The 12,402-nt window shown below is 33.6% G+C and overlaps 1 protein-coding gene across 6 annotated transcripts in view; it reads left to right on the forward strand.

Annotated features, from left to right (window-relative positions):
- Not1 (CCR4-NOT transcription complex subunit 1) overlaps nt 1-12,402 on the forward strand; it is a 225,256-nt gene that overhangs the window by 186,963 nt on the left and 25,891 nt on the right. For all 6 annotated transcript variants that reach the window (XM_081765495.1, XM_081765494.1, XM_081765493.1 and 3 more), the window contains exons 34-36: nt 3,497-3,628; nt 4,232-4,468; nt 9,078-9,224. In XM_081765495.1, coding sequence (XP_081621621.1) covers nt 3,497-3,628; nt 4,232-4,468; nt 9,078-9,224 — 516 coding nt within the window. The remainder of the gene's footprint in view (nt 1-3,496; nt 3,629-4,231; nt 4,469-9,077; nt 9,225-12,402) is intronic.

The following is a 12,402-nucleotide window of genomic DNA, read 5'->3' on the forward strand; positions in this document are numbered from 1 at the left end:
AGAATTCAAATTAATCATTCACTTGTACAAACTATGAAAATTGTATTTTAAAGGGAAATTGATTGTACCTAACAACAGGTTTATGCAATTCGTTAATACCACTTGCACTTCCGGGTTTTCGACTCTCTTATAGAGTCTTGGTCACAGGGAACAAGAACAGGAGATAGAAGAAGAAAAAATCGGGAAAATTAAAGGAACAGACTTACCAGGGTAGAGCAATGCTGGAGCACACCTTGTCAAATCATAAATTACACATCAAATGATGAACACACGGATTGCGTTGTGGTGGAATTGATTTGCGCATTCTTCTGTTCTTTGGTGGAAGGTTGCCAACCCATGTTGGTATTTTTATTATTATACCAATGCTGTGCAATGTTTGTAATTACTAATATGAGTTGATAACCTTCCACTAAAGAACAAACAAAAACAAACAAAAAAAGTGAAAATCAATTCCACCATAACGCAAATGGCGTGTTCATCATTTGATGTGTGGTCTATAATTTGATATGGTGTGCCTCAGTACTACTGTACACTCGTAAATCTACACCTTTTGTTTTTCCCTGGTCTTCGTATTCTTCTGTCTTTTATTTTCTCCGTGACCAAGACTCTGTGGAGAGTTGAAAGCTCGGATGGGCAAGTGGTATTCAGGAATTGCATAAGCCTGTATTAAAATTCCTGAGCGTGTCTTTAGAATGTCGGAAACTAATTGATTACTTACAGTTTAACGCCTCTTTTTAGCACTCAGGCTGTATGTGACAGGACCCACCATTGCTTAAAAGTGAGATTCGAAATACCAGTCGATAAAAAATTACTACTAACATTACATGCTTTTTTTCTGAATTATTGATCATAAACACAAATTCGATATGGTAGGCTCTTTGCTTTAGAGGTATGAAAGTGGTATTCACTTGCATGAATATGAATATGGAGAAGCAGAGAAAGCGCAAAGGATAGGGACATTTTCTTAGTACTATGTTATTTCTATTCTTTGGAGCACAGCCACGAAATTGGTTAAAAGAATGGGTACTCGTTACATAAATGTCGCATTTACTTTTACGACTTCTAGAAATTCTATTCCGAACAGGAAAAGAAAGGAAATGTTCACGATTGTCACACGTTTTGAATGGTTGGGCGTAATGCACGGAATTTGGTATGTGGAAGCCTTTTGTTGCAGAAAATGTGAATTTATCAATCACTTTAATTCAAAATGGTTGATACATAGAGCATGGCGACGTTTTTTGAACTCCCGGAGGGCAATATTGAAAAAAAAAAAATCATTTCGGAAAGACCAATGATCTTGCTTAAAGCTCTTCCCTAAGATCATCCCACCTCTTTGAATTTTAATGAATAACTTAAAGACAATGAAGAATGTAAAAAAATGTTGAAAATAAGGAAGGGTAGTATCCTCAAAATGCCACTGTTTCGAAACTCTTATAGACCAGAAATTTGGGTGAGCAATTTATAGCGTCATATTGATGGGCGCTCAAATTTATACACTATACGAGAGGTCTTGAAAATAAAGAGTTCATGTAATATCATTTTGTATATTCTACCGTGCTTACTTTCTACTTTTTCAGTATTCTTCATTGTCTTCAAATTATTCATTAAAATTCGAAAAAAGTAGAAGTCAGTTGTAGCGAAGAGCTTTAGGGTCTCCGTGAAATTGTACGCGTTTTCCGTGTAGAGTACATGGACAATTTCGCTGAGTATCAATTTCGGGGAATAAGTATTTATAGCAAATTATGGAAAACTTATTTCAGAAGGATGTAACTTATTTTCAATTTATCTTCATCAATGGATTGAATTCATCATCATCAAGAACACTAAAACGATTTAGGTTAATCTCGAAATATTATTTAAGTTCAACTTCAGGGAAATTCGAGCTTTCGTCGCAGATATTTTCAGTCAAAAATTCAATGCACTCAAATATTTTTCATTAATCGAGTATCTTAGGATATGTGCTGCTTACCTTCTAATATCTAAGTAATATTACTTATTTTGTAGTTCACTTTATTAGAATTAATTAAAAACAAACAAACCAAGACGAAGAAGCAGAAGAAAAGAAATTCCATTATTTTAGAATGATTCCAAACTCAAATCGCAGTCCTCACTCTAGCGATGCAAGTGAATCTTCCACTGTTTCCACCAATATATCAGTACATCGGTAGTACTTTCTATTTATTTCTTGAAATTACAAAAGTAAATAAGTGATATATACGTCACATTTATGTTGGAAACCATTTTTAATGTCCATTTGCTATCAGTAGCCGATAGGGTGAGGAAAATTAACGTAGGCCTCAAAGTTTGGAGAAATTCTTGAGAGTAAAACGCAAAACTAGTAGTAGTTTTTCCATTAATTATCAGCAATAATAATAATTTCACACTACGTTTGTATTCCAGTCAAATTTATTTATGAACAAAGCCATACTTGTATAAAAACTTATTGAACATTTATAACTCAATACTGACTTGGATGTCTTTCTGGGGCCGCGGTGGCTCAATGGTAGAGCGTTCACCTCTGGTGCTTGGGGTCCCGGGTTCGATCCCACCCGCCGCCAAGTGAACTTTGTGGTCGACAAACACCGTGTGCGTGGGTTTCCTCGGGGTTCTCCCGTTTCCTCCCACTCTTCATTCCACCATTTCATTCATTACTCATAATCACAGTCTTCTTTAGCCTAACCGGTATAACCGTGGAACATAAAACTCAAAGATTTCATTTCATATGTGGATGTCTTTCTGTGAAGATGGTCAGTTTTTTCTTCTTTAAATTATCATGTATATTTCTAGTAAAATTGTCGATTGCCTTTTGTTAGGAGGACTTTTAAGTTTAAATTGTGAAGATGTTTAACTATTCACGTACTAAGGTATATCACTTCAGGGGCAAAAACTAAATTGTAAGATTATGTATTCCAGTATTTCAACAAATAACGAAAACACACTATGAAAGAAAGAAATGACTGATCATCTTTACAAATACACCGAGGTTAGTATTGTACTTAACTCGTACATGGTAATACATGTAATACTTTTAATGGTTTAAAACTATTTCAGAAGTGAGAGAAATAATATTTTGTGGCAACCATTATATCCCATCAGTTGTCTAGACCGTACTTTTCGATTTTTTATTCTAATATTGCTGAGTTTTTAGAATAATTATTATTTGAGATATTTATCATTTACACTCACTACGTTGAGATTTAGATATGCTTTCTTATTATCTAAGTGTTCTTAACGTCTAAAACAAAATTCATTAGTAAGCTACTTAGGCTATTCAGTTTAATTTTCTATGTAACTCAAAGCTCGTAACATGAAGTCTGATAAACATAAAATAATAAACAAGAAAAAATTACAAACAAGTAAATAAAACCTGAATTAAGTTTCAATCGATCTATGTAGTAAATAGAAAATTTAACTTCTAAAGTATTTATATTTTTATATATATGTAGAATATTTGGAAAAGTTTGCACCATATACATGAGAGCAAATTTTGTTACAGGCACGAGAGTTCGATGATCCCCCTGGCTTGTTAGAGAAAACAGAATACCTACTTCGTGAATGGGTCAATATCCATCATTCTCCTACGGCAGGAAGAGATCCGTCAAAAGCATTCAGTGTATTCGTTCATCAGGTAAATGATGAAAAACATAAATATTATGTAGCATTAAAACGTTAAATAGAAGCATATTATAAAATTGGCGTATCATGAGTGATCAAATAATTATAGCATGTAGAAATCAAAATTTCAATTCTGTACGTGGATGTTGTAACTTGGATTTGAAGTTGTATTATTTGAATTTCAAATACTATCTGAAATAGATATTACTATCGCGAATGAATAAAAATATTTAGTTCTGGAAGTTTTCATGTTCTAGTTTTGAATGAAGATAAATAATTCTTCGTGGTCGCAGTATGTTTCAACAACTTTCTAGGAACACAAAGTAGTCTGATTGACATATAATTAGGGAGTAATGAATATTGTTTAAACTTTATAGATATTTGTCCACAAATAACTTGTATGTACGTACTCACTGAAGAGATACGAAAAATAAATTGTAAATCTAGTATAAAATAGGCAAGGCTGGAGGAATATACGGTGAACAAACTTCCTTTTACTCTTAGGTACACCCTTATACTAGTATTCAGAGCAATAAAAGTATAGTTAATTGAAATAGTTTCATTCTTTGTTTTGTTTTCTGCCACATTCCTAATTACATGTGTTTTTACTTTACAGATGAATATCCATGGCATCCTAAAAACAGATGATCTCATTACTCGTTTCTTCAGACTGAGCACACAAATGTGCGTAGACTTGTGTTACCGAGCTTTAGCGGAGCAAACTTCAACCCCAACTTTAATCCGTGCCAAATGTTTTCATACACTGGATGCTTTCGTTCGCCTCATCGCCCTTCTAGTGAAACATTCGGGTGATACGTCAAATACAGCCACTAAAATAAATCTTTTGAATAAGGTAAGTAAAAATGTATCTTTCTCTGTAGTAATATTTCCAGAATTATTGAGTTTAAAATATATTACCTGGTTAGATGTAATCAAGGTGGAAAAAATCCTGGAATAAAGAGCTCAAGTCAACATTAATTGCACAGTTTTAATGAAAACAGTCGAAACTTCGTATCCAGTTTTAATTTCTCGAAAACCTCTGATATGAGTATCGAGATGAATAAGCTTAGAATATAATTGTAATATAACTTACAACCGAATTTCGCTTTCTTTGAATCTAAGAAAAGAAGTAACATAAATTGACAAAATATGTGGTGAAGAAATTTTCTCCCACTATGTGTTGAAAAGGAGAAGTATGTTCTCATTTTTTTCCGAAGGAAGTGCTAGGAGAATTTGTCGAAGCTTTTTCAGCTAGCCGAGTGAGTCGCACTTTGACTTAGAAACGTTGGATGTGCAGCAGAAACATGGTATATAAAAACCTGAGAGGTTACAGTGCATTGTGTTGCCGGATCGGATTCTTGGTTTAAATCAGCTGTTTTTGTTTTTTTTTAACTGGTTTAAACCAAACGAAAAATGCTTTAAATCGTGTGAACTTCATGGTGACGTTTCCACCTATGAAATCATCTGCATTACGTTTATGTACTTTTCACCTTTTAATCAAGGGGTCCCGTGTTCAATTCTCGGTCGAACCACAACCCATCTTTCAAGTGTAAACCAAACAGCGATTCGAGGTGTCCCTTTAAGCGAAAGTCTTCTCCGTGATAACCTTGGTATTTCATAAGGATGTTAAGCCTAAACTTACGAAACGAAACCAGATTATATATTTCTACTTGCCTAAATGCCTGTTGTTTTATAAAGAAGCCAAAGTTGCTTAAATATATTGATAGAAATTGGCAAAATTTATCAACTGCCTACACAGCTTCCAATATCAGCTTGGACTTGACTTTAATTTTATTGAATAATATCTACATACCAAATTTGTAATTTAATACCTCAGTTTTAGCGTAGTGATTATAATTCGTTGACCTTAAAATTATATATACAAATACATTTAAAGTAATAACAGGATTTTCCCAATGGCTAAGGCGGGAGTTTCCCGGTTTATATATAATTGTATAATGTTTTTACTTGTGTAACTCCTTCTGAAATGACTCTGGACAATTATATTAACAACTAGGCCTATGTAAAGATCAGTACAACGTATTTTTATCAGTAGTCCTTCGTGAGTGAGTCGGCAATGGCATTTGTGACCAATTACTCCCGGTTTCGTGTCGAAATGGACAATTTTTCTTGGATGGAGCCGAGAAGCGGTTTGGATTCCGCTTTAAGCTTATGTGACCCCTTCTAGCATAACCTTGTTGCATAATAACACCAAGGCGAAACAAACTAATTTCTGTCCATATCTAATATAAATACATAAATTATTTAAACCAAAAAAAAACTGGTTTAAACCAAAAAACACCGGGTTTAAACCAAAAATACTTCTTTTTTTTTTTTTTTTTTTTTCAATAAAACCCATGGTTTTTGACAACCCTGGTACAAATTACAACAGTGCACTGAATTTCTGGATGTAGAAAAATATAAAATATTAAAAGAAGGTAAAATAAAATATAAAATTAGACATAAGTGTGTAGTACAGCCTATTTCATTCAACACTAGTGTAAATTCACAAATACTGTCAATGCAACAAAATGTAACTCTTTAATTGGGAAGCGTTGAAAAATTCTCTTTAAAATGTCTTGGTTAGTTCTTGTAGTTGAAATGCGTCCTTCTAACTATGTTTCTGTAATTTTCAAAGTACTTTTGTATTTTCAATACAAAATACAGGATGTTTATTTCTAAGCAACATTTTCCGTAATATGGTCAATTATTATTAGAACTGTTTCGAGAGAGAGAGAGAGAGAGAGAGAGAGAGTAATTAGCAGCAGTTTCGCTGAAATGTCGTCCTACTGATGAGGAAACTACTAATAAAACAACTTCGGCAAAGTTCGGGAAATGAAGCTTCTGTAGTATTGAATTTAACTGTCTCCTTTTGACGGAGATTAAAACTCTCTAAACAAGTGATGAATGTTGTAATGAAAGCAATAATGCCAATTAGAGGGTTCTTACAATTACCATTCGTGCAATTAACGCAATAGGAAGCGGTTTGTTGTTAGCAACACGACCAAATAAAGGGTTTAAATAACACTTAACAAAAATACAAAGAGAAAGAAAGATCTATCCGAAGGAAATTGGTGAAGTCTTAATTCTCTCAATTTAGATATTTAAATTTTATATTCTCAAGGAAGTCAAGATCCAGATTTCTCATAATGCCTAATATGCTCCAGTTTATATAGATGAGATATGTGCCGGTACTATTTGTTAATGATTCATTTGGTTCATAAGAGACGGTTTTGACGTGAAAGACCGGAACTGTTTTGATGAGCGTGTAGTCAGTGATGCTCCAATTGGATCAATACTATATCGGTAAAATATTGTAGAGATAATGGACGGATAAGCAAATCTTGAATAGATAACATTTCCATCTGATTCTTTGTTCAATCTCAACGCCTGAAACCATTTTGTAATTGGTTGATCAAGAGCGATGGAAAATAGATCTACACAATATACTATTAGAAAAAATTAAATAAGCCATATTTGTAACTACTTCACGAATCGCGCTGCACCCGAATTAATTGATACTTTGTTATCTGGTGGAATTGCAAAGCGTCGTGTAATTCGACTTTCTGCCACCCCTCTAGATCAGAGCGCCCTGCAAACCCAGACCCGAAGATGGCCCGGCCCGGCCCGAATCTCGAGCCGGGCAGAGAACGGGCCAAATCCTAAACTGGCCGGGCGTAACCGGCCTGAGAACAACCAAGTTGATAAGTCAAGTCAATCCTTCAATATGCAATGGAAAATGAGAAATGTGTCGTCATAATGTTGCAATGTCTGTTTGTCCTTCTCGAATGGGAAAATCGTGTGAAAGGTTACCCAAGGTTTGTTTTCTATATCCCAATTCTGTCTATTTGTTATCTGTGCTTGCTCTCTCCAGCCATGTTTAATATACAATAATACAGCTCATGGACGTAAACGTCTTATACTACACTCATTAGTGCTTTACGAGTAACAGAGAAGATATGTAAAACTGCTACACCGTATGTGATACTAATACTATAACTACTACTGCTAATACTACTACTATTATTATTATGATTACGAATGCTAGTGCTAATTCCACTATTGCTTCCACTGTTACTATTGCTACTGCTACTGCTCATTACTATACTAATACGACGGCGAATACCACTACTGCTATTACTAGTAATACGAAAACAAAGTAATGAAAATGAAATCTTTGAGTTTTATGTTCCACAGTTATGCCGGCTAGGCTAAAGGAGACGGTGATGATGAGAAATAAATGAAATGGTGGAATGAATAAAGTGGGAGGAAACGGGAGAACGCCGAGAACCCCTCCCCCACACACGGTGTTTGTCCGCCACAAAGTTCACTTAGCGAGAGCTGGGATCGAACCAGACCCCATCCACCAGAGGTGAACGCTCAACCACCGAGCCACCGTTCCAGGAACATCTAATCGACCCTCGCGTCGTGATGATTTATTTGATCACTATATTTTGTTATATGGCACGGCAAAGGCAGGGGTAGAGGAGGACATTAAAAAAAAGAAAAAGAAAAAAAGAATGTCAACATTAGTTTCCGATCCGTCTTTCAGAGTGTCCGGACCGGCCCGGTTCGGCCCGTGCAGGGCTCTGCTTCAGATTGAATTCTGATATGTACTGTTTTCATGCGAAATTTGCTTATTTAACTGTACAGGTCTACAGTTAAATCTAGACAGGGACAATTGAAGAAAAATTTGATTCCGACTGTGTTTCTGAGAGATGCAATGTGTTTACCGTGAGTTAGCAACTGATTACAAATAATATGGCAACAAGAATAGGTGTGTTTTACCTGTAAATATTCTTACCCTGCTATGTATTTTCCTTAACATGCTGTAAGATGAATTCTACATGAAAACGTACATATAGAACGACAATAATTATTTTAATTTTTGAGATGCTGAAATTGCAGGAAGTTAAACTAACACTGTTATTGATATTTGCAAACATGAATTTACAACAACTGATCGAGAATGAATTATTTCTAGTTGTTATCTTACGCATTAAATTATGTGATGGTTTGTTATGTTATATTTAGCTATAATTTCAGATAATTGTGATTGACTTTAATAAGAATTTCAAATAGAGGAGGATGAGTAATTTTCTTAATTTATACATAGATCTAGATATTTAGGTACTTTCACGGATCAATTTTTTTTTTTGTTAGAATGTGAAACCTGATTAATTTTCGGTATATCACTGTTTTCTTTTACAAATATTTTTACTAAAATATTTGTCAGCTTATTCGCACATGGTTACTACAATTTCCTTTCCCCTTTTCATTATATATATAATGTGTGTGTGTGTGTGTAGGGGAAAGAAAGAAATAAAGGAATAAATCACATTACTCAACTTCCGTATTTTAACAACTGTTTCAATATATTTTTAAAACATTTATATGTACACACAAATTTCGTAATTATGAAACAATTTCATTTCATCATTACAATATATGTTTACTTTTAGGTTTTGGGTATTGTTGCTGGTGTTCTGTTACAAGATCACGAAGTTCATGTTGCTGACTTCCAACAGTTACCATATCATCGAATTTTTATTATGCTGTTCTTAGAACTTAATGCACCAGAGGCTATTTTGGAAGCCATAAATTTTCAGGTATAGAATTACTGTATAAACGTTGTGTAGGACTAAGTTTAGATGTATATAACTTTCAGCGATAATGTGCCGACTCGTAATAGTGTAAGAATGAGTGATGTTTGGAACAAGTAAACGTTAAACAAGACTACTTTATCATTACCTTTGTAGATACTGGAATCTGAAATGTTCGTTGAAGTACAACTGGAAACCATATCGAACACTCTGCATAATACTGTGAGTGCTTTCTCTATTTCCTAAGCATATCTTTAAGCTGGCTGTTTATATGAGAATATTCCTTATTAAGATCCTTCACTACGCTCCTTGCTATTTTGTTTAATTACGGTCATTATTCTGTGTGAATAAAGAACACAATAAGATAACATAGGAAAGTAAGTTATTTAGTTCTTCCGAAGTTCTGTCAAATCAACTAATTGTTTTGAAGGTCTTCGATGTGGTGGTAAAATTTTAAAGTCCGTCAATTGTATCGTGAAGTACGCAACCAGATTTCTAGACTACACGAAAAAATCGGGAAACAGTTTTTTAATTCATTTCATTAAATCTTATTATATTTTTATTTTCTCATTTAAGCTATTCATTAAAAATTAGGAATGTTATGGGAATCATAGTGAACATTCTTAACTAGGTAGTTCTTAGTAGTTACTTTTATAGGTAAAAGCAATAGGTTCAAATCAAATAAAACTTTGAACGTATATTGTCATTTTCTAAATTCCGAATCAGGGTTGGCTGGTTTAAACCAAAAAACGAAAAATGTTCTTAAAAGTGTAAGTGTTCGTAAAATCTTGATGAACATACATTTGTGGGTCATCACGTTTCACTCCTGTATATTATTCGTATTATATTCAGACATAAATTCCCCATTCATTACTCAAAGAGATTATACTACAAAAGCAACTTATATATATAAAAGTTTGATTATTTTTTTTTTTTTTTTTTTTTTTTTTTTTTTTGTTATTATTGTTATGCAATTGCATTCAAAAGAAACATTCTAAATATTGTTTCGTTTTAATAATGTTTACTATTGATAAAATACATCAAAATGCCGTTCTTTTTTAGGGGAAGGGGGTCATACAAATCCCACGAGAGGCATTAATTGAAATCAGAAGTATCTTTGGTATCTATTTACGTATACATGTCAAAGCCAAAGTGGACTCAAATAATTCGTATCTTTATTCACTTTTCTTACTGTCCTTGTATTTCTTTAACTTGGACTAATAAAAGTCGTAGTGAACCGACTTGGACTTAATTTGCTCTTCTGTACTTTGCAGTATTTTGAAATTGTCCATATGTAATTCTGTATAATGGTTTCACTTGTGCAACTGTTTATCTTTTTGTCCTTCTGAAATGACTGTTGACAGTTATATTAACAAGTATGTTAAGATCAGTACACCGTATTTTTATTAGGACTCCTTAGTGAGTGAGTCGGCAGACGTATCGTATTTATGCCCAATTAGTCCCGGTTTCGAGTTCAAATGGAGGACAATTTCTCTCGGATGTAAGCCGAAAATACGTTTGGATTCCGTTTTAAGCTTATGTGATCCACGTAACCTGGTTGTTGCATAATAACACCAAGGCAAAACAAACTTATTTCTGTCCATATGTGATGTAAATACATAGGGCAAATTATTTAAACCAAAAAAAATTTTTTTTGTTTGTTTGTTTGCTTTTATTTTGCCAACTCTGTTCTGAATACTATATGTGGACATCCTTTCGTACTTAACACTAATTGTCTTGACTTGTATTATTGTTAAATAAAAAGTTATAACATGTAATATTATGAAATAAAAGGATAAGTATATTAATTTATATAATATTCTGCTGTTATCTCACTTTCGTTGTATGATTAAAACATTCTTATTTGCGGGTGTACTGCCCCGGTGGGAAACCTTTCATTCGTCAGATTTAAGTCGCATCTCTTAGTCTTAGTACTGGAAAAGGAAGTTAACTTCAAACAAACCAAACTGCTTTATTCGGTAATATTTAAAGGCCATTCCATATGAAATCAATAAATCAAGGTGGCTCACGTCTTTTAGATTTTCTTCAAATTTTGAACGTATGGTATCCAAACATAGCACATCTGTAAAATTTTACAGCTCTACCTCAAACGGGACTGCTGTAGGAGCCATTTGAAATTTGGGGGTTTTGTACAAAAAAACACAAGTCCGCCTTCGACTTAAAGTACTGAAACCGCTAGATCTCTGCAGATACAGAAGTTATTTGAAAATGGTTTTCACGAAAACAATCTTAGAATTTGTAGCATTTAAAACATTGTAGTAATGAACTTCTCAAGTGGGGTTAAGCATATGAATTTCACCATCAAAGAGAGAGAGAAAAAAAGAAGAAAAGTTAGTAAAAATTCGGCAATTATTTCTGAAAAAGGCGCACCTAACATCAACCTTAAATTTTCAAACTAAGTAGCTCTGGTGTGTTTCTCTTTAAAATATATATATATATATATATATATATATATATATATATATATATATATATATATATATATATATAGGAAGGTGTTTTTTGGTTATGTTAAAAAATATATATATGACAGTGTAAGTTGAGGCCGGATTTAGGCAGTTTTTGCACAAAACTCCGGAATTTCCAATGACTGTTCCCAGTTTTCCGTGTTAAAAATGTTTATAATTGTCAAGATGAGATGATTGAATAAATGAATCGTGCCAGAAATTTAAAACTTCAAGTACGTTGCTGAAGGGACACAGAGTCTGTCATTAGTTCCAGAATCATGGATGACTATGAAAACTATTGAAACATTTCAAACAACAGAGTATCTTGTTCTTGCGTTAAAAGAACTGGCTCACTCAGAAGATATAAGTACAGACAATGGGTTCAAACTGACAGAGTCCATATGGAGACAATGATTAAGATGCAGACGACTACATTGAGATTTTGGTAGGAAAAGACAAATTAGCGCAGCATCACCTCATAGCCAAATCCCAGAGCGACTGCTTCAAATACAGACAATAGAGACTTTGGATGAAAAATCATAGTTAATTATAGTTGATTTTGCTGAAAACAACTACTGTGTTATTCAAAATAAAGTTTAAGAGTAGCACTGGACCAACATTTTAATTTTTTTCAATGCAACATCCTAAGAAATCCTGTATTTTCTGTTATCAAATGTTTCATTATGTTGTATCAGTGATATGTTAAAGCACGATAC

This window comes from Thermobia domestica, chromosome 7 (genome assembly GCF_964235325.1).
Source record: "Thermobia domestica chromosome 7, izTheDome1.hap1.1, whole genome shotgun sequence".
NCBI classification, from domain to species: domain Eukaryota; kingdom Metazoa; phylum Arthropoda; class Insecta; order Zygentoma; family Lepismatidae; genus Thermobia; species Thermobia domestica.